Here is a 27877-nt window from a genome sequence, read left to right on the forward strand (position 1 = left end):
TATGGCAGGCGAGGCACAAAGTTTTGGTGTGAAGACCATCTTATTGTAAAAATGTGCCTTGATCTCGGCCTCACATGAAAGTTAAATTTAAATATATTTCTAAAGTACGTTTAGAGACATTAACTTCCGAATAGATATTTTTTTTAAGTGCAAATAACATGTTAGTGGGCTATCATGTTAAGAGCAATTCAAGGTGTACTCACTGCATTTCTTTGTACTGGCGTAATCGTTTATTCGCATTAACCCTTGTGAAGTATTTTGACCATTTTTGGATCATTTTCTTCCACATCATTCTTGCGGTATTTAACCCAAGGATGTTTGCAATAACTAAGTGGTCTTGCAACATTGAACTTTTGGATGTTGTCACCATCTAGGTGAAGTTTCAGCTCCCTAATGTCATCTTTTAATGTTTTCCCTTTGATGCGAAATGCTTTAAATTCGTGAAGGTGCTGTACGGTATTTGCGAAACCGAAACTAATGCAGTATGCACATTAGAAAGCAGTATGCAACCTAAAAGCCCTCGCTATACTGGAGTGTCCTGGAAGTGGTTAAATTGAATTTTTTTTCGAAAATTCAAGCACAATCTAAATTGTGCCAGTACAAATGCATAAATTGAAAATGCAGAACAAATTGAAACTTACAAATCACAATGTGATCTATGTCTGGAATACAGACACCAAGAGTTTTATTACCTGTATTTTATTCCAAAGTATATGCATGGTTGAATATGATGCAAAATAATTCATTAGCCATTGAGAATTAAAAAACAAAACAAAAAAACAAGTGCTGAGATCTGTCCTTTATCTTAAAACAGATGTACTGTATAAATCTTTGATATCAAACTCCACTGAAAAATCATGACAGGAATTGGGTTTGAAAGAAAAATACAGCTACATCTTTCAACAATTATACGAATGATTAAATGATGTTGTTGTCAGCAGTTGACACTGCAACATATGTGCAATATTTAAAATCACGATTCCACTTTTTGGGGAGAAATCCTTCAAATAATTCTCATACCATTACAGCTTAATCAAAACCAAGTGAATAACTGGTGGTAGCTGCTGCTGCATTGAGATCGATCACCAAAGCCGGACTAAAAATGATGATTTGGCGACGATAACGCAAGAAACATTCAGACTCTGTGGCACAAAGCCAATTTCCTTCATAATGTCTTCATGCGTGCAGCTTGAACTGGAAAGAACTAGTGCACCAGTTGTTTGTGTCACAATTGGGCATGGAGCGCTCTGTGAAGGTCACGTTCCCCTCTGCGTCAATCAAGATAATTGTATTGGCCCTGAAAGAACAAACAGTTTGAAAATGCAAACAACTAAGACTGGAACAGGGCAGGTTATTGAGATCATTTGCTTAACTCAATGCATTGGTGATTTCTGGCAGTGACTGTGTCTGCACTTGAGCCTTAGCCAGGCATTTAATTGATACCTGGTGTTAGTTACAATGACCAACCTGGTGCCATAATCAGGAGTGCGCACGCACACGGCTGACAGAGCCTGGATCATGGACTTGCTGTAACCCTCACCTTGGCTCTCCTGAGCGGGATCAGGTGAATTCCTGTTCAACAGACACACGGAGCAGTTAAGAGTTTTTAAAGTGCAACTGCTATTTCTCAGTAATTAGCTACATTTTTGTCATGTACTCAAGTTTACACATTATACCATATCTCCTAAGTGCAACTTCAAAGATACGAGTATCTGGAAAAAAAATGACAATAACAATTGCAAGGAAACACAAGCGCCATTTTTTACAAGGATATTCTATTAGATTTCGAAATGTGTATGGTGATGTACACCTTTTTTGAAAGTGGAGGCAATTAAAAAGTTGCGGAAAACATTCATTTATGCTTATTAGCCAAGATGATGTATTTACAAAATATTGGAATCAGTTAAACACAAAGTTGTCCAAGGCTAAAAAAGCAACATACTTTTGTACGCACATTTAGACAACTACCTTAAAACACTACAATACAATACAGTTAAAAATAAATGTTTAAATGCGGTTGGTTGAGATTTGTGAATCTCTGGATTAAACATACAGATCTTCATTATTGAGTACATCCAGCAGCTCTTGCACAAGCTTGTCGCAGGACAGAGACGGGTTGTTGACAATGCTGGTGAAGTGACGCTTGCCTTGCAGCAATTTCTTCCATGGCGTGTCCAGTAGTGAATTACTCAAGCTGTAGATTCCTGTATAATGGCACATAAAGTCAGTCTCACCAGCAATCATATTTAAAACACAAAGAACATTCGTGCAAGTACATAAACACACAGTCAAAACAGACCTGGTTTTAGGCGGGTAGGTCCAGTGCTGCCTCTGTTTCCATAGTAACACAAATTATCTTGCTTGGCTCTATATCAGACATCCCAAAATGAAATGAAACTCTTAATGATACAGTTGGTAATACAGTCAAACAGTTTATGATTTTGATATTTTCGAAAGACAATAAATATTGAACTCCAGCGGAAATTAAAACATGGAAATGCTAGGGAAGTCGAGACCACACCACGTTAATTTTTTTGAGTGTAAGTCAAACCACAAATTTCAAATGCAGATACAGGTATTAGGTGCAAGAAATAGGGAACAGGCCAGCCCATTAACAGTCAAAGTCAGAATAAAACTGACAGCCATTGAAATGCATTGGAGAAATAATACATTTACTCTGCTCGCGCGCGCGCACACACACACACACACACACGCACGCATGCACGCACACACACACACACTCACACACAAAACATCTTCAAAAAAAGCCGATGAACCTCTTGTATGCAATTTCCACAAATCATGGGGAAAAGTCAGCATCCAAAGCCCCCCAAATTTAAAAGAAATAAAAAGAAGGCATCAAAATCCTTTGATCAAAAGAACTTGTTTTTTTTCATGTCACTCCTACAACATTGAATTGGGAAGACATTGGATGAGAAATCACAGTCTGCTCATGTGTACTTGAAATATGTGAAAAATACATTTAAATGCCAAAAAAAAAAAAAAAAACATGGCACAATACATGGCTTCATTAACACCCGCTTTTGCAAGTCCATCTTGCTATAGTAAAACAATCAATAAACAGCCGACCAACCTATGTAACATTATCGACAGATTCGATCTGACTAAAATGAGTTTTATTTCAAGACATTTCAACTGTGGTTTATCACTCAAAAAAGTAATTTGACAATCCAGAAAAAAAATAATTAGCGATTTAAAAAACAACAACACAACAAAAATCACCTCTGACCAGGATAGGAGAAGGATCTTGCGCTATCAAGGATACTTCATTTGCATCTCATTTATAACAGTGACCAAGAAGACTTGATTTGCCACAAATAATTTGTTTGAATCTTGGTACTGATCAATATTTTTGTCTTCACAAGAGCTCTGACCTCCTTTGCAAATTGCATGTACATAACCAGCTGAAAATCATGACATTGGAACCTATCACATACTTCACAACTGTGAGTCAACCAATTCATTTTCAAGTGTGATTACATCAGGTTTCTTGGGTTTCTGACTTGGGGCAGAGATTGATTGAGCTCAGTGGGCACTGAATGATCAAACGTGCAAGGGGGCACTGTAAACAACAGAATGTATTATGCTAACAAGACCTCATCAGCACTATGCTTAAAATACTTCAAACCGATCAACATAGATCACGTTGACTGAAACATGAGCATTTTCTGCTTATGAATTTAGGGAGAAAAAGCTGAGGGCCATATTTAGGCTTTGACGAGAGAGCAGCAAGACGTCAAAGCCACAGAGCAAAGGCACAGGGAATGAGTCGGGAAGAGCAGAAAACAAGCTTTTACTGATCTCCGTGAGCTGGTAGACCCTTCTAATGATGAGCCGTCAAGATCGAAGGAGCAAAGCAGTTTCTTAATCGCTATGTGGAGCTTTACTTAGTTTAGATTTAATTTATATCAAGCGCGTAGCGCAAAACCGTTAGCATGTATATTTTATGTAATGCTCGTGGAAAATTGGGACTTTTTCATCTTTCAAACAGTGTTAATGTATTTTTAAAGATATTTCTATTTCATGATTACGGCACTTTTGCGCTTGATTCATGTAACGTTCACATTCGAGCTAAAATGATCTGAATGACACCAGAGACCGCTTGCAGCCTCAGTCCACTTGTTTGGTGTGGACTGTGATTCAGAGAGATTTTGCACTTGGTGTGCACTGGTGCCTTCTGTTTGGATTTAAAAAACATGGCTGAATCCCAACAAAATAAACCTGTATCTGGTCAGCCCACAATTCACTAAGTATGAAATGTTTGTTCATATGCTTGTTAGCAGATTATCACAGTTTACCACAGATTGCAACAAAATGGGTGGGGTTTCGACAAATTAAAAAACAAAAAAATCAATTGATGTTGGAATAAGGTGTTAAACTAGTTATTGTCATAGGGGAACACATTTTAAAACAATTTTTGATATCAGATAGGATTGTATTGGCAGTACAGTGGAAGAACGACTAGGATGCTAAGGTTTTCTTTGCTTGTTCTCATCGCAAAAATTGGCATTTTCTGAATTTACCATGTATGGTACATTATCTCCAAAATCTAAACCAGGGTATTTATTATGATCTTCACCAACATTGTTAAACAATACTGTTGATATGAAAAAAGTAATACAAATAATATTTTTGTAAAAAGATTTTCTCATATACGTTACCGACAATTATCACTTTATTCTGTAGCTAAGTAAGGACTACAATGACACAAAACCTATTTAATCTCAGTCAAAAAAAAAAAAAAAAAAAATCAAAAATGTCTTTCAAGGTAACATCAATGCAAAGAATTGGCATCCCGCTCTCCACTTGGTAACACACACCATAAAACAAGTTATATGCCAATGTCAGCTTTTGTATTTTTGTGGAATTCTGTGAAGAATGTGCCGGGATGCGCATCTCATGTTGCGTAAAGTTTTACTTGTACATCTATGAAACAAGACATCTTAGCTAACGGCAGCTATAGTATCTTTATTCCAAATTGGCCAGGTCTATGTTTTTATTTATAAGACAGGATGATGTGAATGGGGATCAGAATATACAATTATTGGAACGTGAAATAGTGGTTATGCCTTGATCACATACAGCGCAGCACATCTCAGATGAGATGGCTGAAATATATATGAGGGACTGTATATGGTATTAGCTCCACTGAAGCCAGCCTCGGTTTCGTGTACTTGTGAAACCAACTGCGCTCAATGACTAATTCACTTGAGTGCAGAACATGGAACATAGATTATTCATCAAGGTTGTAATGTCTTAACAAGCAAGAGAATCAAGAGATACAAATTAGTCACGGCCAGACGAAAGAGCTGGTCCTTTGGGGGTTGGAAGTAAGTGCACGCATGTATCTAAATGAGTGAGACAACACACACAGGAAGGTCAACCAGTCAAGTTGAAGCATGTTAATTTTTGCTTCTAGTGACTATGTGGACAACTACATACAGTAGCTTCACCCAGGACCAGCGTCTAACTGAGCTAGTTTTGGAAGTGGAGAGGAAAAACATTTCCTTTTACCCTCCCTGGAACTTGTATCATGTCTGAGTGCCCTAACATAAAAATACAAAATTAATACAGCCACTACCATTGACAGCTGTGTAAATCAAAAATCCCTTTAAACTGGGCTGGGAGTTAACATGTTAAGATCAGAAAAATATCGACAACGGAGTGTTAATGGACTAAAGTCCAGCATTCAAACCTAGGAAAATATGTCACTTACGTAAACTCTGCTGTTAGAAGGTTGAAGCCATTATACAGATGACTTTCTGTTGAGACCTTCTTCAGGTAGGAGTAGGAGTCCAAGTCCCTGTCCACCAGATAGTTGGAAACAAGGAAACCTGTGGAATGTTCATGATAGATTTAATGAAATTGCAATGCTTAAAAAATGATGCACTAAACAAGGGGAGGATACAGGAAAAAGAACAGATGAGCAAAACAAATATCACCTCTTCCTTGCGCATCTGGGTTGGGCCGTCCTTCCATGTAGTTTGTGATTGCAGCTAGCTTCCCGTTCTTGGTGATGCCCAGCCACGATCCCCCTTCTTTCCCACATTCCAGGTCTAGACCTGATTAGTGCAAGAATATATATCTTATCTATACCGTTCCAAGGCTTTGTAGGGTCATAGTAAGATTACTTAAATTCCAAGAAATTCTGTACCAGTAATATGTGAGAGCATAGCGCAAACTACAGAGAAACAAAATAGAGGGATGCAGCTTTCAAAACAGCACATAATATATATATATATATATATATATATATATATATATATATATATATATATATATATATATATATATATATATATATATATATATATACATATATATACATAGTTTTATATATATATATACATATATATACATAGTTATATATATATATATATATACATAGTTATATATATATATATATATATATATATATATATATATATATACATAGTTATATATATATACATAGTTTTATATATACATAGTTATATATATATACATAGTTTTATATATATATATATATATATATATATATATATATATATATATATATATATATATATATATATATATATATATATATATTTTTTTTTTTTAACATTACTGTATATTTAGAGTAAATTTCTGCTAACGACTTATGTGCATCCCTGAATATAGAATTGTAGAATTAAAATGGACTATCCGCTTGACATGTGATACATAATATTAATCATCTTGCAATCATGAAAAATATCAATCAATAAATGTTCTTTTGCAGCAGCACATTTCCTGACTTAACATGTCAAGGGAAAGGGAAGGTCATTTAAGTCTATTGCATTTGAGGGTGATCAATGAAGACAGCCCACTAAAACTGACAGAGACCAGTGGAGCCAAACGATCTTACTGCTCTAGAAGTGGCCACAAAGCTAGCCCTATCCCACTGGGAGTCGTAGCTTACTTCTTGTCTCATCATGCTACGTCTACTTCAAGACCTCCCCCAAGTCCCACGGATAAGGCAGTTTCAATTTATTCCTGTCACATCGCATAAAAGCAGACATCAATTAAGGTCCCATTGCTGAAGTCCCGACCCGTCTATTACAAAGGGGACAAGGATGCTATCTCTGAATTTCATCCTCCAGAAGAAAGAATAAGATGATTATTTCTCCTGCTGTAGGCCATAATGCGTATTGATCATTAGTCAATTAAAAATTATTTACTGCAAAAGGGTGGACAATTAGATTCTAAGGTGCAGGGAAGACTATTTCTTTTTGATTTCTTGCACTCCATTTCTGTTGTAGCTCTTTCCAAAGATGTTAGATCAGGTTGCGAGATACACGATCATGTTCTTCCAGACCAAGTTTTACCTTGGCTTGAAAACAGCATTGCCATTTTAAGTAAAAATTAGAATTTTGGGTCTTGTACAAACACAGTGAAAAGCCAAGCCACGTTGAAAAGGCATTCATGTGGTACAACACATGCACATCACTTATATTTTCAAAGTAGGAAGTGGAAGTGTGGACATTGTGTGACATATGGTCATTGTACTACAGTACAGCAAATTTTTCTTGTCTGTAGGACTAGAAAGTCCCGAGATCCCTCAGTTTTGGCATTAGCGTTGTTTTAAGATCTAACTTTTGCCTTTCTATATAAATTGAACACACCATACATAAGGCATGAATCTCACTCCCAGGACCTCAACCACTCTCCCTAAAAGAAAGTGGCGTCCATGCCTGTGCTTCTGCAGATACTAGAGCGGCTGTGACAGAGCTGTTGATTTCAATTAGAATAAAACAAACACAGACAAAAAAACACATATTTAGAGATGCAAACGTGCACCGTGCATGCAAACATTTTCATTGGGACTATTAAGAATTGTATTTTCATTATTCATGTGTTGTGTCTTTCATAGATGTCATTTCTAAGAAATTGTCATTGTATTTTTTTTTTTTTTTTTAACTAGGTAATGATGATGTAATCTCACAAATTCCAAACATACCGGAACAGGCTGTATTGCAAGTTTAGGTTACTGTTTGCACCGCAAGGGGTATCGGAAATGACACATTAGAGCCAGGAAACTAGCTACACCATAAATTCCCATGCACTACCGCGGCATACTCATTGGCTAGCATCGTGATGGAATGCAAGTAGCAGGAGAACGTGACATAAAGGAGCCAATATGTGCTATGAACCTACACCAACAGAGGGTGCTTAAGAATTATACAGTGGAACCCTGGGTTACGGCGTCACTAAAATGGTGTCACTAAGATCCCGACATGATAAAGACTTGATCTAGTGTGAGTGCTTACAATATCGTATTTATTGTGTGTTTCAGTGCTTAATTCAAACTTTAATTGGTTAGCCATGGATCCCAAGATTGTAAGTGGTGTTAAAGGGAGAAGTAAGAAGATGATTAGTATGTAAACAAAGCTGGAGATAATCAAGAAATACGAAGAAGGCTAGGCTAAGCTAGACTAGGATACCCTCATTAGGGATTATGGCCATAAGTAGCTCAAATCAATGTCACACAAATAAAATTTTTGATTTATGATGTTATTCAATTGTAAATATGTATATTATATATAAGTAGTACTTACTATACTATTTTTTACCAATTTTGAATATGCATATACAATTTTGATGTGTTTATCTGGGGGTACGCATTAGCTAATTACCATAGGTTTCCCGCCAGACGACGATTTCGCCTCACGATCCCAACCCCGGAATGGATTAATTTGGTGTAGCGTGGGTCCACTGTACATACTATCTAATCACTTATTATGAGAGTTAAGTTTCCAGAGGTCTCAGGAAATACTTTTTAAAAATTTTGTAAGATGACATTTAATTTGGCTTCTTACATGTTTGGACAGAATTCTTCAGACCTGTGTTAATAAAAGAAAAATCAAAATTTCTCACCAAAATAACTCAAATCTGTTTAAGTTAATACATGACAAAATATAATGTTGCCAGTTGACGATCTGAAGATAATTATCATTTTAGAATCTTGAATACGTAGCTAGTCTCACTGACTTAGTCATTAGAGATAGACCGATTGCATAGACAATTTGTTGGACACCGGCCTTTTCTTTCTTTCTTTCTTTTTTTTTTTAAAGCTACAGGCAGAAAAGTGTCATCATATCACATTGGAAATTAATAACACTCAGGCAATTATGTCATGTTCTTGGTTTAAACGTTCAGCGTGACTTACCGCTGAGAATGTCACCATTGGTCCCCCAAAAGTCTGCAGCCTTCGATGGTCTGTTGTAAACCTCATCTCTGTTTGCAGCCAAAATTAGCCTTGGAAGAAAGTGGGCATCTTGTTAGTACCGTTGCTTATCAGGGAGTAAATACATTTATCGAGTCAACTTATCAGTCTTGAGACTGGTAGTCAGGTCAGTCCCGGTATATATAGTTTTTCCTTGATGTAGGTATGTACTAAAATGAGTCAGATGCTTGTGCAAACATGCTTTAAGAAACATTTTAATATGTAGCATCTTAAATGTGCATTACTGCTGTTGTAAGCATTGGTCTATAAATAGCACTGCTGTTACTGAATGAGGACACTGTTTCACCTTTCCTCGGGTTGATGTCTGAGTCAGTGCACAAACACCTCTGATTTGATCTCCTGAGGCAGGGTCAGAATCCCAGAGACAAGGACAGAGATGGACTTTTTCCAGGTATGTCGTTGGCTCTCAGCATTTGGGGGATTAAAATAAAGCTCAGTGCCACATCACACCCTAACTCGTACAGATGGCTCATTGTGCAGCCGTGCACATGTCTGCATTACTCACTAAAAGGTCACACTTACTTCCTACTTACAACAGAACTAACAATAATGCCGAGAGTATGTTAGGGGACATGATTGAACTTGTATTGTTCATTTATCGTGTCATTATTTAGGATGTTAAAATAGCATTATCTTTGAAAAAAGAATGCGGACTATAACAAATATATTTAAGTATGTTAGTATGCCACTTGTCTTTCAACTTGCCAATAACTACCAGTAAAAGAGTATAAAAGAGCAACACTTAGACCTTGAAGGGCAGCATGTTTCTATGACGGATTAACCAGATCGAGGTGTGCCCCTCCTACTGCCCGAAGTCAGCTGGTACTAGCGAGCCTGCGATCCTTGAAACCAGAACGCCATGATGTTCTGATGGACACACTCGTTTATTTTTATATCTCTCGTGCTAAGCGGCTACAAAAAAATAGATGGATGGATACATTTCATTTGTCATCTAACGTGCCTAAAGAAGTCTAAAATAAGTCCAGTGCAGCCAATTACGTTGGTCATGTTCAAAGAGTTGTTTGACAAGGCATTGGGTTGGTCGCCTGCTTATAATATACAGTATAGTGAAATCGGTGGCTTGATTGATCCTATGCCTCGCCTTGCTTTACACCCATGCACATAAAACAGCACAATCAAGCAAAACCGACTGAAGACTAGTTTTCCCGATCAGCTTCCAAAATCTAATCTTTTGTCTCCTTTAGCGATATCGCCCATGCTTCACTTTGTACGTTTGCATACCTACTTAACTTTCATCCATGACACCCGAGCCTGAGCTGAACAATTTGGCTAACAAACCAGTTAATCGAGAAGCAATAGCTAATAGTGCACTTGCTAGGTGGCAAGACAAACTGCAGGAACAACACGACCTCTGTGTAATAGTTTTCTTGTCTCCCTACATTTGCCTAAGCATGCACGTTCCATGCCTTCCTATTTGTTTCCTGGGGCAGCTTGGACTAACTGTTGGGGCTGTGTATCATTCTCGTGAAGTTGTGAAGGAGATCGTTTACGTTGACACTTTACCGTGATGAAGAATTCACAGGGCTGCACAACTAATCGAATTTTAATCGCGATCACAATATTGGCTGGCACGATTAATTAAGCTAATCCTCTGCCTTATTAACATTTAAAAAGCCGGGTACCTACATGTCAAATCAAGCACTTTCAGTCATCCTACCACCAGGGAGCAAACGGAAGGTAAGAAATAGCAGGTAAGTAAATCCTGCAAGAAGGGCGGCGCATCCTTGGTTTATGATTGACGCGTCTGCGAACTCCATGCGCGTCTGCGAACTCCATGCGGCTCCATGCGTCAAATGATATCATTTCTAGTAAAACGCGTGTCGGAGAGATTCTGCACGTCTTCTCGCCGCGTGGAGCATTCACGTGTCAAGCACAAACCAAGCCTTAGCAGCAGCCTCAACTCACAGGCACGCTCCCAAGATTTCAGGTTTGAATTCCACTTTAAAAGTCTTTAGATTACAATGTTTTCCACATGTTTGCAAGACAACAGCCTCTGCTTTTCTAATCCCCCAAAATACCATACTAGCTGTCAATTGAGACCCATTTTGGAAAATCCAATTGGCAAAAATTGGAACAAATTGGGTTTGAAATGACAAAAATTACATTTTGACTGGTAAGTCTATACACACGTCGAGTGATTCTTTCAGAATTTAGACTTTAAAAAAAAAAAAAAAAAAACCTTTAAGGCTGTTGTGGCTGTTGGTACAGGCCTGTTGTTGTAGTCTGTGCTTGGTTTTAAGTAGGTTTCATTTTTTTCATTGGTTTGCAGTCAGCAAGTAAGTTAGCTATGTTGCTCTGTGTGCCAAGTTTTTGCCATGTCTTGGGTGAAGTTGGATTAATTATGACTGACTTTATTTTTTTTAATTCATTTTTTTTCAAGTATCAAGCTTTGAGGCCTTGTTTGTCTACTACTTGTTTAAAAAAGTGCAATAAATAGACATTGATACATGAAACATGATAAATAATTGTGATTTATAATCGTGAGAGTAAGAATTTCACTGTGTGGTTTCGTGCTATACATGTGACAATAATTGTCTTCAATGTACAATTTCAATGCAACCAAAATAATCATGATTTTCATTTTGGACATACAGTAATCGTGCAGCCCTAGGTGGACATTGAGTAATACGTTTTTTTAATTAAAAAAAAAAAAAAAAAGTACAGTACATAGCAAACACTATGTCCTGATACTCATGTGATAAACCCACAAGAAAAATATGTTCAAATCCTATCTATAGTATAAAATAAAAATCACATCATCCTTCTCGCTATGTATGTAATATCAACAGCAGCGGCCAGAGGCCAACGGTCAACGGGTGTGTGTGTGTGTGTGTGTGTGTGTGGGGGGGGGGGGGGGGGGGTGATTATTGAATGGAACTGGACTAAATCATCTCCAAAATATTATTTCGAGAGCAGCCCACGCAGCCCCGGTACCGTGCGGACCAGGGGTAGGGGACCACTGCATTAGAACAAAGACAGTTGCCTGTTAGGAGGGAAAGAGCTGAAGAATAGAAACCCGCACTCCCCTCCAAAAAAAATAAATAAATAAAAATAAAATAAAAATAGCTATATAAATACTACCCTGCGAATGCCCTGATTTCGGAATCAGGCCTAAGGTGCATTGGGCCTTAAGTCCCAAATTGTTACAGAAAGAGATCGAAGCACCAGCATTTCTTCTTTAGGCATCACCCAAGGCGAAGACGAACTAATTTATCAAAACAAAAACTACAGTGTTGTTTACAGTACAACCAGGAGCTTCGATATCGAGGACGATATCACTCCAATAGAGGAGCTTTTCATTTTCATGTTCATCAAAAATATGCAGAGGAGTGTAAAGTGAGTTTCCCTCGGACTTAATAGTAAAAATGGGAAATTACCTGTAGGCATTTTTGGATGCAGGCCGGGGATCAAATTTAATAAAAATGATGCACATGGATGTTGTGGGAGATTGGTGACAGGCTTTCACCCAGTCCACTTGCACCTTCAAAAGCGGGTCATGTCTAGCAGAAAGTAGACAATAGCAAAAAATTAACAAAAAATGTTTGAGCTTATAAGTTTTTAGTCTGTGGGAATGTAATTATAGAGCGTTGAACTTGCTTACAATCAAAATGTTTTGTCATTTTAACGATCTTCTCCAGAACTAACTCGATTGCAATAACATTTTAAGTTATTTGCAACGAGCTCTTCCATGGTAGTTATGGACCCATAGACGCGTTTAAAGTAGTATTGAAATCTAGGTCAGCATTCAGCTTACTTTCGGTTTCTAGAGACAACATACAGTATGTACTATTTGCAGTGCTAATCCAAACAAGTTAACTGTTTGGCCCCAGGGACCACAATAGCGAAGCACGATTGCGATTATAATGTATATGTGTGAGGCAACAACGTTAAATAAACACATTAAAATTATATTATTTGTATAATTGCTTCATTTCATGTATAGTTTTGAACGATCAACGGCGCCTGCTATAACGGTACGTTAGCAATACTAGGGTCAATTGTTGCACATTACTATGGGTAAATAAATAAAACAGTGAGTAGATTCAAAATAAGTTGTTCGTGACTCACCGCCGATATTAATCATAGAGTGACAGTCTGTGGAAAGAAGTTTCAATACCGCTGATTTGCTCCTGCATATTGTAGGTTAAAGGATGGCTCAGTGGTGATTTCGATTTTCAAACCGCATCGTCTCTCTTTTATTTATGTGGAGGTTTACAGGTTGAGCCTGCGTTTGACGTCCCACAGCTCGCCCACCCTTGCCATTCAGGTACATAAAACGAGCGCATCTTTTTTGCCCAAGGTTCTCTTTTGACGCTGATTGGCCAGTTCAGTCTCGCTATAAAGTAAATAAAGTTTCATTTCCTTGTGGTGTGTTCCTGTAATTACCAAAATAAAAGCATTGATATTGTGGCTTTCGAAATGTACTGCAGATCTATGACGAAGTTGCAGCTTAAAGGGACAGTGTGCAAGATTTTCATTAAAAAAATAAGTTAAATGATTGTAAATTGAAACACCTTGTAAATTGATGTGTTTTAATGACCAAAGGTATGTTTTAAATATAATAAAGGACTAGTTATCATTAAATTATATTACATGGGGGGTGGCACTTTTCCGGAGGCAGCCATGTGTGTTATAGCCACAGACAATGGTAATTGCAGCACCTGCAGCACCTCCTGCTGTCCGAAATGAAAAATGGTCTCAATCTTACACACTATCCCTTTAAGGTTCAAATGAGATATACTGTATAATCTAAACTATAGATTGTGCAAAGGTTGTTCATGATTTTCTAAGAAACTACCACATTACTATAATACAAAGACACACAATATACTGTATCTATCCTAAGAACTGAAAAAAAAAACCTAAATAAAATGTAAGAATAAGAATAAGAATAATTACACAGCTCAACCTAAATTAAACAGGAAGTAGGTACTAAATAGGAAACAATGAGTTTGGCTTTTACTTCTGCTGGAAAACAATTTTCTACGTTCATGCTACTGTTGTCATACAATAGTACAGCACTGCTAAAAGTGTTGTTTGTGGTTTTGTTGGGACTTTTTGATCCATTACTTCGTCGACAGTTGGCACAGTTTTCACACAGAATTTCATTCAACACCTACTGAAAAGTATTTATTTATTTATATTCTGATTAAACGCCTGCAGTGTATGAGCAGTGAGGCAGAGGCACTGGTCTGGAATCAAATAAAGGCCAAAGACAAGACAGCATTGAAAAAAAACAGGGGGAATGAACTGAATATATATATTTGGTCGACCACGGTCTTTTTAAATGTGCTTTATAATAAAAGTTTACTTGCCTTGACTTGAAAACGTATGTTTTGTTCCTGTTCTCCTGCAAAGGCAATGAGTGACTTATAACCAATTTAAAACATATATATATATATATATATATATATATATATATATATATATATATATATATATATATATATATATATATATATATATATATATATATATATATATATATATATATATATATATCTCACACACACCCATATACCACGTATACCACACACCCCAAAATAGTAGTACTGTACTGAATTTCTACAGTTCAACATTTCCTCCGGTCTGTGCGGGAGGGGATGGACGGAGACAGTGTGTCCGACAGCATCTTCTGTTTTAGATGAGCCTTTCATACGCCACCGACATCAATGAACATTATTCACCTGCGCAACCAAGGTGCAACTTTTGATTTAGTGGTTCAACATTTTCATGTGTTTTCGGGCAAGTGCTGCATTACACTAAAGGCAAGTGAACGCACCAATAGACGAGCGAGATTAGTGAGGTTGACATAGAAGGTCCGCAGCAGCTAAACTGCACACACAAAAAAAAAGCAACTCAATCAAACCACCGGACTACGGCTCATCATCTCGCAGGTTTTCGTTTGGTTCTTAAAGGAAGATGGACTGGACAAATTGAGGTAAGAAACAATGCATCACATCGCGTTGTCGCGCAAATGTGCCTATTGAGCAACACAGTGCATGCAATACCAAGTTGTGCCTTTACAACTCACATGGGGGTCGCAGTGAATGCCGTTGTGAACTACAATTGTGAAGGCAATGATGCATTTTAGTCATTACCCCAACGTGACCGGGATTTATTTATTTTTTTCTCGTAGCCTGCGTAGTTTTGCTATCTACCTCAATAGACATAATAATTTGTGGGTTTAATTTTCGTACTAGACCCAGATATTTGGAACGAGCTGCCAATCATTTAATCCGTTATTATTACGTAGATTTTGCTCTGGTTTAAGAGAGTTGCCATGGTGCCCCCCAATTACGTCTATACTGTCAATAAAGTTATGTGCATACTCTGTTCATTTTTGTTGAATATCCAGCTTTCATGCAAAGGAAAGCATTACATTTAATTAACTTAATTGCGCTCGAGCAGTTAATTTATCGCCACCTGTCGAGTCTCGATCATACATCACATGCTGTGGCCTGCATTGGATTGTTGTCAGATCTAATGGTGAGTTGTCAGGGTTTGTTGCTTTAAAACGTCATGTAGAATTAAAACACCACAATTTAGTACATGAGGTGACTGGGATTCATGTTATTAATAAGATCATACTGTATTTGAGGGGTTTGATCATTGAGCACCAGAAATCCAACAGAATATTTTCGTATTGTTAAAGTTACATTTAGTCTAGGTGGCCCTATCTTTGGCATTTAGTTTCACTTTGTGGCACTATTGGCCCATCTTAAAGGTTAAAATGTCGTTTTTATTTTGGTTTGGATATGTCTTGAGGCTAGCTTCAACCTTGATTTCTTCTAATGTGCTAATATACTGAGAAAGTTGTTTCCTATTGGAAAAAGGTGTGGTATTTGAAACTGTCATTTCTCATTCAGATTTGAACGCACATTAAAAGTTGGTTAATGCCAGATCCATTGCGCATGTTACGTGAGCATGCCCTGCCAATTCATTGCATCACATGGATATGTCTACGTGAGTTTAAAATAATTCGTACACTCTGAGCATTTTCATATATTGTTTGTATCTTATACTGTATATTACTTGTATCGAGATGTCATTCATAAGCGTGTATGGTACAGAAGCAAAATGTGTTAACAATTTTGATCTTAACAGGATGGCATTGACTGTTTCTCACAGGGCTGTGTACTCCCTTTTCATACTTCTGTTTTTGATCAGAACCTTGCTTCATAATTAAAAATCAATTATTACAGTAGATGATTAAAAATAACATTTTTTCTTTAATACAGCACATAATGCAAAGCAGATCGGAATGACAACTTTACACAAAAAACAGTTATTTTTTTTTTTTTTTTTTACAAATTTGAAAACTGACTGGCAGCTAAAAAAACATTAATTCATATACTGTTATTTTACAACATCCTTGTCAAGACTATGAAGTACTTGTAAGCATTTCTTTTTCTGACAAATGGCTATTGCAGTTGAGCAAATAGTGTCCATGTTTATTACTCAACTGCAGAGATAACCAAGTGTTTGCCAATGTTACCTGAGGTGCCATACAAAACAATATGTGTTTTAGATTTTCCCCACTGCACATGAGCGTTCTTGTTTTGAACAACCTAGGAAGCAATATGGAAAGTAAAACAAGCCCATTGTAGGTGCTCTACGAGCCTTTGGTTCTGTAGATTATTTTTTCAGTTCAAACAGACTCCCAGATTGATTTTCATAAAGCACTATAGAACTATTCTTTTTAACTTTAAAGCGCTACCGTTTGGGAATGCTATCAGGAGGAACACCATCCGCTTCCACAACCTGCTCAACCAGGTTTAATGTATTGGTTCTGGCAGAAATTGATCGCTCTATCAGTCTCCAATCCGTCAAATCAAATCTATGCTTAAAGTCTCATGTAAAAATACACTGAAAATACTGGATTTTATCTCAGCATTTTCAGGGTTTGACCATAAGTATACTATGACAATCCACAGACCTAAATTCACACGTATACTGTGTCACATTCAGCTTGATAACTGTAATTTTCTGCGTTGCTCTTGCAGAAAGTCATTTTCCACAGATATTTGAACATTCAATATTCTATGGCCTGAGTAAGATGGGCTCATACTGTATGTTCGGATGCCGCTGCATCAATTATCTCTGTTTCCGAATCAACTTTAAGGTTTTTTATTGGGGTTTACCCCTTTCACTTCCGTTAAGACAATGCGTCCCACAGCTTTTAAAAAAAATTGCAGCTGGTATAGGAATGGTAGCTATAATGAATGAAATGGCATCCCAGCAGTTTATTACACACATATTTATAGATTCTAGTAGCATTTATCAACTTTTCATACACAACAAGCCAGTGCTGGGCCCACTGTCAACACGGTAGGTGCGTTTCTTACAATTTCTCGTGAATTCATGATCTAGTACTGCGGAAATATAGTGATGTGCTATATACTGTATGTGTGTTACTACAGATTACACAGATTACTATGTATTGTAGGCGTTTGCTGATATTTTCACTTCTCTGGCACATTATTATTATTACTATTACTATTATTATTATAAAATACCGATGGGACAAAATATCCCAGGTCCTGTAACCTAATCTATGAAAGTGGGAAATTTTATGTCACGTCCGGGCCTGGCGAGTGAGAAGGTGGAGGTAGAGGACCCCAATGCACGAACACCAGAAACAGGTTGAGCTCCAAAAATAATGTTTAATATGAAAGAGGGACCAGATGATCGAAGAATGACTGAATACAAAATAGTGACAACCAAGAACTTGAAAAACAAACTATTCTACTAACAACAAGACTGAAGGCTGGGGAAAACAGAAGACTATAACATACGAAGGTCAACTGGGAACTTTTTAAAGTAATATGAACGAGAAGCGCGACACGGGGACAAACGAACGGATGACAAAGATAATGACCCGAAAACTAGCTTGAGACACACTGAGGTTCAAATAAGCCACACACAATTAGGATAACACAAAACAGCTGGACAGGAACATGATGCAGGGGAATTTGATTGGTTGAAACATGGGGGGTGAGAACCTGTGGACAACAGGTGCAACACTTATACTAATGAGAACACAGACAAGGAAGATGAGTTAAACAAACATGAATTTAGAAACATAAAACCCCACAGCAAGAAAAACCCCAAAACCCACTACAACAAATTACAACTTAACAGTATATTTTTAACAAATTTTCCAAGTATCCTAGACTTATGAACAAATACTATATGCCACAAGTTTTACCGTATTTTTCGGACAATAAGCCACGACTTTTTCTTCATGATTTGAGCCCTGCGGTTTATAGTCCAGTGCGGCTTATCTGTGGCAAAAGATCTTTTTTTGCTCAATTTTTGCTGCTGCGGCTTATATACAGGTGCGGTTTATAGTCCGGAAAATACAGAATTTTTTCTGGGGGGAAAAAAATCAGAAGTGAAAGGATTAAGGTTCTTAATGGGATAATGAGATAATTTTGGTTAATAATAATAATAATAATAATAATAATAATAATAATAGTAATTATATTTATATATAAATTATATATATATATATATATATATATATATATATATATATATATATATATATATATATATATTTATATATATATATGTGTGTGTGTGTGTTTGTTAACTTCATTTTATTTTATATTACATTGAGAATGTATTCATGACTCTTCAAAAAATATTCAACCAGTTTAATATACTTTTTAAAAATGTAATAATTTTGTTATTTGTCAAATAGATCCATGTAATCCACGTCATCATCAACGAGCTTGATTATTTAGTCACTAAAAGTTTGGCAGCAACCTGTTTGGGGAAATTGACTTCAGTAAGGCTGAAAGGTAATAAATATACTTGTTAGCAAATTTTATGTTCGGCTAAATTGATTTTTTTTTTCCCCGCATACATTTGCAATACCGTGGAAAATTTGATCTCCAAAAAGGGGTCCTTGACTCCAAAAGGATTGAGAAGCCCTGGTCTAAATGATCAGATCTCCTTATACCATATGACTCTGGACTTCATTCCTTAACCACAGACAGTGGTGTTAAAGTATCACGGATTGTCACACATCAACGAGTGTTAAAAATTAGTTCTTCGCATTTAGCCATCCCCTGAGGAACTAGCAAAGTGCCACGCACTCTTCAATCATTTGCTGATCTAAGTTGCCAATTGCAACTGCTGAGTGTCAAGCAGGGAAGCAACGGGTCCCATTTTCTTTTTTTATGGTCTTTGACCTGATTGGTATTTAAACCCTCAACCTCTCAATCTCAGGGCACACACTTTACCACTTGGCCACTATGTGGCAAAGGTCAAGGTAATAAGGTTCAGAAATACATATTAGATTTTTTTTTTCAGTTATTCTGGACAATTCTGATTTTATCATCATGATGTTAGTTATGCAGTCATGCTGCTGTTGCTGGAAATACATCCCTCTGGGCCCCACTTCATCAATGCCACAAATTGAAAATGCTCTTATAGAAGCTCCCTGTCAGTCTTAGATCCTGATATTCATCATCGCTTCTCCTTACAGTTTTGTTTGCGCGAGTGTCATATGTTTGTCAACTGTGCTTGTTATTATGGGAAAGTGATGTGATTCAGTGTTTGTACACGAAGTACTATATGAATTCATAGATTTGTTTATTGAATTATTTGAGAAGATGGTGTGTTAGGCTGGAGACACACATGATGTATACTTAATACTGTACATAACGGGTATACAATTACAGTATAATCATCTCTCTCATGTTGGTGCTTTTGTGTGTCAATTCACTTTTTGTTCCGAACTCATAATAAAGTGCAGGTTGAGGCGGAACTAATAGTTCTCTAACTGATTCCTCACTGTCACTTATCATTGACACACCTGCCTGAACACTGCAAGCGCTGTGGCAAAGTTACATCAGCTAAAGGTTGCAGTTGCTGCACAGCTGGAAGTCCATGCTAATGCATTTTTTTTGCCGGTGTCATGGCATGTTATTTTCCTGGGTTCTTTTAACGCAGTTCTCATGGGATGGTGTAAAGAGGAAAACATATTTTTTTGGGCCACAATCCACGCTTTTAATTACTATGTGCAAGTCTGAAATTTTACAGAAATGTCCTGATTGTTTTTTTGTTTTTTATTTACTCCAAAACTGGCCTCACAGCGAGTTTCTCTGCTCATGACATGCCTTGAGAGCTTGCCTATATGAAGAGCCACATTTTTCGAGCCACGGTGAGATAACACTGAAACGTTATCGAGTCAAGGCCAAAAGGAAGGCCGATTTTCATTGAGTTTTATTCTATGTGAAGATTGGCATTAGTTTACATCAGTGCTTCTCAATTATATTTAGCCAAGCACCCCCTAGGAAAGAAAAAAACTTTCACGCACCCCTCCCCCACTCCATATGCTGTCTATAAATAAGATTATTATCCATAAAAATTGTATAAGTATCCCTAAACCTGTATTGTTTTAACAATAACAAATGAAAACAATAATATGAATCAGCTCTAAACAAATGTTATTTTTTTACAGCATTTATACGGGTTACAGCTTAGTCTAAAACTGAAAAAATAACCAAGTGCATCAAAGTCACTGAATCTAATAAAAAAAGATGAAAATTCATATTTTATTACAATTACACTTCACCCCCCCGACACACACACACACGCACGCACACACACACACACACACACACACACACACACACACACACACACACACACACACCCACACACACACACTATTTGAGAAGCACTTGCTTACATTGTCAGAACGGATAAGTGATAACCAGTCAAGCTGTTGACACTGGCTGCAAGTGTAATTCTAGCAGTATTTGTTTCTGATGGGGTGGAAAAAAAAGGAGACTGTTTGGGAAGCAATATATAAGTGGATGATACTCATTATGGTTAATTAATGCAATTAAAGGTTTCTGCTTTAGTGCAAGAAATTTTTAGCATTTCAGCAAAAAAAAAATAAAAACACCATTACCATTAACCATTACATAAAGTAATAAATCCATCCATCCCTTTTTTATAGCTGCTTATCATCACTAAGGTTTCTGGCTTGCTAGTGCCAATCCCAGCTGTCTACTGGCAGAAGGCGGGGGACACCCTGAACTTGTTGCCAGCCAATTGCAGGGCACAGAGAGACAAACAACCTCTAAGGACATGTTTTTGGATGTGGGAAAAGCTCGAGTGACAAGAAACAACCCACACGGGCTCGGGAAGAACATGCAAACTCCACATAGGAAGGCTGGAGCCAGCTGGATTTTAACACAGGACTCTCTACTATGAGGCGAACATGCCAACCACTGTTCTTCCGAGACGCCCACAAACAAAGCAAAACATCAGAATCAACAGGAAGGTCACTATTAAACACAGACACACAAAGGAACTTTCAATCGGGTACTTAATGCATTGTGACCCATTAGAGAAGTAAAAGAGTAGAGAGCATAGAGAGTATTAGAACCCCCTTTCGCATATTACCATGAATTTCATTCTCTACAATGTGAGCACCTGTTAATGTTATTCATAATACCGTTATTCCTACCTCATTATAGTTTCATGTTCAGTGTAGCATTTCATTAGCACGGTTGCATGGGGGTTGTTGAGCAGCAGCATTATTACTACAGAAAGGCCATTATGCATTTGCCGTTTAATTTAGAGCAGATATTGTTTGCCTCACAACATTGAGCACTTAATACTTGAAGTGTTCGTTTTGGCCTTAATGATTCTTCATTCACTTTTTTCAGTGGTTATTCATGAGATGAAATCAAAGATTTGTGTAAACAAAAGATCTATTTACCTTAAATATAATTCTTAATCCGTTTTTTTTTTTTTTTTGAACATGTATCCTTTTCTGAAACAAGCCAGCCCCTTTTCATGCAATGCATTTTAAGTTTCAAGTGCAGTACACCATGTCACCTTTACAAAGTTGATAATGTTGTTCATTGGTGGCTTTTGGAATGTTGGTTGTTCTCTTTAATGACTGTGTAAAGTTCCTGGATATTGGCCGGAACTGGCACACACTGTTGTCTTGATTTGGCATGGTGGAATGCTGCGTTGGACCCAAATGCAAGGAAGCTGGAAACAAGGTGAACTCCAAAAAACAATGTTGAATACAAAAAGAGGACCAAAATCAGGGTAGCAAACAGCAATGCAAAGTACCAACCAAAAGTATCAATTACTATCACAGACCAATAGGAGCAGGCTCAAAGGGGAACCATGGAAGGAAAACAAACAGACAAAAGGGCTTAATTTAGCGGCGAAACAAAACTGGAGCATAGACTTGGGCTAGAGCAGAAGACAATGACCCCGCAACTAACTGAAAGCAACTGGGAACTAAAATACACTCACACTAAACGAGATGACACGAAACATCTGGACAGGAACAATAGGCAGGGGAAGCTGATTGGTTGACATATGGGGGCAGGTAAACAAAGACAGGTGGGAACAAATCACGCTAACAAGAACACAGACAAAGAAGACAGACCCGAGGGGAACAGCAACATCCACTTAGAAACAAACAAAATGCCACGAAACTAGAAACCCAAAACCACACAACAACAAATCCCAACCGAACATGACAGCTTTCATATTCGCTGATGCTGCCGGTGAACTGTTCAATGGGTATGCTGGCCATTCAAAAAACACTGGCATGTTTCAGCTTCCAAGAATGAACATTATCATGATTCAACAGGAGGTGATGTCATGCCGTCATTGTGATTGCTAATTTACATGCTTATATTCATTATTAACATTGTGCAAGTATGCGGACGTTTGTCTTATTCTCAAGATGGACGAGTCAAACCAAGATGGCCTTTGATACGGAGCAGTCACGAAAGACAAGTAGGAGCCCAGAGTGAATGCCCCTTTGTGGGTCTGACACCTGCAGAGCTCAGCCTCCTGATCCTAAAGTGATTAACATGCACCTCCAAGCTCCCCGGCCCTCCCACTGCACACCCCCTTGGCTGCACACGCTGGAACAGCTCTGTTGTCTTGGCACTTGCTCCACATTGCTCCTATTGTTCATGAGATAACGCGGGTCGAGAGATGATTTTTACTGTGGTAAAAAGGTGTTGCACACATTCACATTAGACAAAATTGTTAAAAATCTTCCAAATGAAAACCCAACAACTAAAAAAAACAAAACTTGACAATGATTGGAGGAGGACATCGAGCGGCTACCCAGTTCAGCACCATTTATTAAAAAAAAAAAAAAATGTCTGCTTTGATTCCTGGTCAAGTACATCATGTTTGGGTTATTGTGTTTTTCACCTACCTTGTCATTTTGGCTTTGTTTGAACACCACTCAACTAATTTCCTCTCCCGAATATGCACTGTGTCCCATGTGGAATGATATGTAAAATTCCGCTCGCAAAGCACATACACAATATGCGAAATGTGCATAGAATGGTATGCATACCAAGACTAGTAAGACCTGCCTTTTGACTCATCTTTCATCATGTCCACACTCCCCACTTTGTATCCCTACGCTCCTCCCTCCACCCCAAGACCTGGCGCTGTGTGTCACAGTAGGATTAAACAGGCCTCAACATTCTGGTGTGCCTTGATTATGTCTAGGGATAAGAGCTGCTTAATTGTAATCACTGGAGCTGTACTACGCAACATAAACATGGGAATAGACCACACACATCAGATATATATGTATATATACAAACACACGAGGGTGAAAGAGCTTCATAAATCATTCATGTTTTATGTGTTAACTGAGCTGTAATGCAGTAATTTTGCAGAAATAATGGTTGCAGGCCTTTTCTATTGCGTTTAATATTGCACTGATGGCTTGTTCGTGGGTGGCGAGTCTACAGTACCTCCAATGTTCCTAAATTAGAAAAAGAAAACTCTTAAAAAAAAAGCCTCTTTAAGGCTGTTTGCATGTTTATGTCTTGACTGATTTTGGAGTCCTTATAATCAGTCAAATTAATTCTCCTTTTTCAGTTCCCATTCTTATTGCACTCCCATCACATTTGCACTGTTAAAAGTCCATCTTGATGGCTATATCATGTCAAAAAGGACAGACAATGATGCTTTTTTTCTTTTTTGATGTGTGCCGAAGCAGCACATTGACAGAATGTTAACTTAATTGGTTGGCCATCTGGCTTTTTAGTGATCAGATGTGGGGTCAGCTCTCAGGGGACCAGTCCTTGGTGGAACATTGAATAACCTTTATCACATTATTCTTGCATGTAGATGTTGAAGTAACAGTATATTTGAGTATATAATATTGTGTATATTTTGTATATGAGATCGATGTCAAAGCAAGAATGAGCCAAATTCATTATTTAATTGTTAAGCATTTGGTTCATTGTCTGGAATAAATTTCTGATCTTGACACAGCTAATAAATATTGAGAGTCAATTCCGTTTTAAGGGAAAATCATACCATCCACCGGCATTTATGATCCCTCTAAGCAGAAAAGACTGACGATGCCAAAGTACTTTTATTCAACATGATCAAGGAAGGAGCCAAGAGAGAAGTTTTACTAACATCAAAATGCAAAAAAGTGTCAAGAGGCCACACTCACTAAGAGCCGTCCTGCTTATCAAATTTGTCCCGCAGGAAATTCATAACCAGGGATGCACACAACTGGTACGCAGGTATGCAAGCACACATGCATGACCGAAATCTCTGATGAGTAACGTCGCGTGCTTCACTTTGAGCATTTGCGTACCCTACTTTACTTTTCCTTGTAACAACAACCGAGCCTGAGCCATGTTTTTTCCCCTGAAAAGTGGCTCCAAGATGTGCTGTGGCTTGAAGCACACTTAAATGTGGTGCAAGATTTACCGCTAATGTCCTTAATTAGCAGACAAAACCGGCGCATTTGATAGAGGGTCAAAATTTTCCGTCATCCTTATTTTTTTAGTAGTCACAGAAGTATAAAATGATATCACTCTTGAATGCCATCTAAAAGAACACTCTACGTTTTTCCGGGACGTACTGCTTGTTCTTGTCAAAAAAGCCATTACACTTGTCATTGAAAAAGTCCTTTATTCACAAAAGGTTTGTCCATTGCTTGACAAATAAAAAAGTAAAGAAAAAAAATCATCAGGACTGAAGACAGAATCAACACATATATGAAACAAACCAACACCGAACTTTTAACCGAGAAATCAAATATGGGCTGCTGTTTTTTTTTTTTTAATGTATCATAACCTGATGGATGGGAAAGCCTTTTGAGTGCTTGGCCAACATCAACAATTTGTATATAACCACTTGACAGTTTATGGGCTTGGGTGGTGTCCTCTTGACAGGGGTATGTCCTCGATAGACCACATGTCGGGCTCGGATAATGTCCATTTGTCTTCAATGTGCATGCACTGTAACTTGGGCACCTCTAATATTTATTGTGGATGTGTGGCGGAGGCTGATCCACTAGCATGTCTCCTGAGACACACCAATGGGATTTAGGTGTTTATTGTGGGACCACTCTCTTAATTGCTATGTGCTTCCATTGTGACTACGTTATGTCCATGACACTGCCTTCCTCTCTACTGCCGTGCTGTATTATTCTATCCAGCCCTAGCCCTGCTTTTTGTCGCAACACACGTTGTATGTATGGCATTTAAAGGGACAATCAGTAATATTTATTGAAATCTAGTGTGCAATCTACGAAACCTTCAAATGTGTAAAAATACCTCTGGTCATCCTTTTGCAGATCAAATAATCTCCCAAACTGAGCGTCGTGCTCTCTGATACTTTGAAATGCTTTTTGGGCTGATCGAAACTTTTTTCTTCTTCTTTTTCATCTTCTTTTTCTCTTCCTTCTTCTTTTATTTGTGATTGGCATACAAACTGCAAGACACGCACACAAGACACAAACTGAATGATGTGAATGAAGTTTTCCTCCTAAGGAAATCTGTAGCAAAAAGAAATGGCGGCAAAACATGGTGGGCTCCTGTCCAAGTGGCCCACTCTATGTAATATAAATATAACTTAGTGATTACTAGACCTATGATTATATAGAAAAATATGTTGTTGTGATAGAACACATTTATTTGCGTGTTATTGTCATTTAGAGTGAGTTTTTAAAATCAATAAGGTTTTTGTTCATCTTGATGTCGCTTAATTCTTCTGATTGTTCCTTTAAGACATGCAAGACTTGAGGTTGAGTGACATATAAAATGAAGCTCAGCAGCATTAGTTCAAGAAAAAGCCAGTTTAAGCAGCTTTCATTCAATCTTTAAAATAGTGTTTCCCTGCCAATATTGAGCTACGTCACAAATTTTCCTTTCAAAAAAATCTTATGGCACATTTTCAAACAAGAATACCGTAAAATAAATGAAAATCCATCTGAAAGTCTGACAGTCTTTTCTTCTGGGCCTGTTCAATTGAACACCAAGGTAATATACGTTCCGGAAGCAGTAGCTTAGGCATTTAAAGATTATGACCATTAACAAGTGTAGAACAAATTACGTGAATATTTTATAGGTGCACCCCTGGATGACTAACCTGCCTCTTACTAAATGCATAAATAATATTTTGCATGACATTTGCACAAAATTATTAGCACCATTGTTACTGTTGTTGTTATATTGCTATTTAGGTACTCAGATTTTTACTCAACTTCACAAAACGTGCAGTGTTGCAATGACAAGGGTAACAAGACGGAATTTAATGGAATGTTTATTTTGGCATGACTATAAGTTAACTGGCTGTAGTCTAAAATAGTGATTCCCAGTTATTGTACAGCAGGGGTTACCAAACCTTTTGAAAATGAGAGCTACTACTTTGGTACTTAGTAATACGAAGGGCTACAAGTTTATGTGAAGACACCGATCACATTTTTCACAATAATTAAGGAACAGCTGTAGTAAATATGTAAATAAAGTGTAACATGTAATGTAAATATACTATATGTACTATTTGTAAAATTCGTAAAAAATCACAAATGTTCTATTTATTGTAAGCTATTTGCAGAACAGAACAAAAAATGCAAGTGTCTCTGCAAATATAATAAATGCCCATCGGAGAAAAATCGCCCACTAGCATTAGTTGACGATCAGCTGTAAAACAACAACAAAACACACAAACAGCCTCCTGTAACAGGAAAATGACAACACACTGTATTGTATTCTTAGATCGTGGGTTCCCAAACATTTTTTTGCTGCGGCCATGTCGGGAGTGAAAAAAAGCAGGGACACGTCAGCACTCACTCATCCACCAGAGCACATCATTATTGCACATTTATAAACAATAAAGACAAAATGTTTTCTTAATGCTAATAAAAGCGTAAGTAGTTTGGGTTAAATTAAGTATATGTACTACTTTATAACATTTTATATATTGTTTGCGCCTGTGGGTTATTGATTTATTTAGCCATGATCAAACAGTAGTACTTTTGCGTTCAATCGGTCAATGGCTATCGACACATTGAGCACTCCTAGTTTAGATCAAAATACCGTACATGATTTTCATTTCTCTCAACCGCTAGCTTTTTTCCGTCAGGTACAGCCGCTGTAGTCTTCTTCTTTCCACTGGCACCATGATTCACTCATCGTATCACAATTCGCAGTCACCTTCACAGACAGCCGGATCTTGTAAAACTTTCAACATTCCACAACTGGAGGTTTGCGACAGCACTGTACATTATTGCAATGCACTAATCCTTTAGAGCCAATA

The 27877-nt window shown here is 37.5% G+C and overlaps 2 protein-coding genes across 6 annotated transcripts in view; one reads left to right on the plus strand and one right to left on the minus strand.

Moving 5' to 3' along the window:
* Positions 1 to 650: 650 nt before the first annotated feature.
* Positions 651 to 13571, minus strand: tango2 (transport and golgi organization 2 homolog (Drosophila)). Its single transcript, XM_088422677.1, has 9 exons — positions 13358 to 13571; positions 12667 to 12789; positions 9191 to 9279; positions 5964 to 6083; positions 5738 to 5855; positions 2300 to 2367; positions 2054 to 2204; positions 1468 to 1572; positions 651 to 1297 (listed from the first exon to the last, which is right to left on the minus strand). The coding sequence occupies exons 2-9, from the start codon at positions 12720 to 12722 to the stop codon at positions 1177 to 1179; spliced, it is 828 nt and encodes a 275-aa protein (XP_088278803.1). The 5' UTR covers positions 12723 to 12789; positions 13358 to 13571; the 3' UTR covers positions 651 to 1176.
* Positions 13572 to 15090: 1519 nt separating this feature from the next.
* The window catches only part of arvcfb (ARVCF delta catenin family member b), a 195467-nt gene continuing 182680 nt past the window's right edge, over positions 15091 to 27877 (plus strand). For all 5 annotated transcript variants that reach the window (XM_088435373.1, XM_088435568.1, XM_088435492.1 and 2 more), the window contains exon 1: positions 15091 to 15230. The gene's annotated coding sequence lies outside the window, so the exon portion shown is untranslated. The remainder of the gene's footprint in view (positions 15231 to 27877) is intronic.

The sequence above is a fragment of the Hippichthys cyanospilos genome, chromosome 1, assembly GCF_059441005.1.
Source record: "Hippichthys cyanospilos isolate Australia breed blue-spotted pipefish chromosome 1, RoL_Hcya_1.0, whole genome shotgun sequence".
Lineage (NCBI taxonomy): Eukaryota > Metazoa > Chordata > Actinopteri > Syngnathiformes > Syngnathidae > Hippichthys > Hippichthys cyanospilos.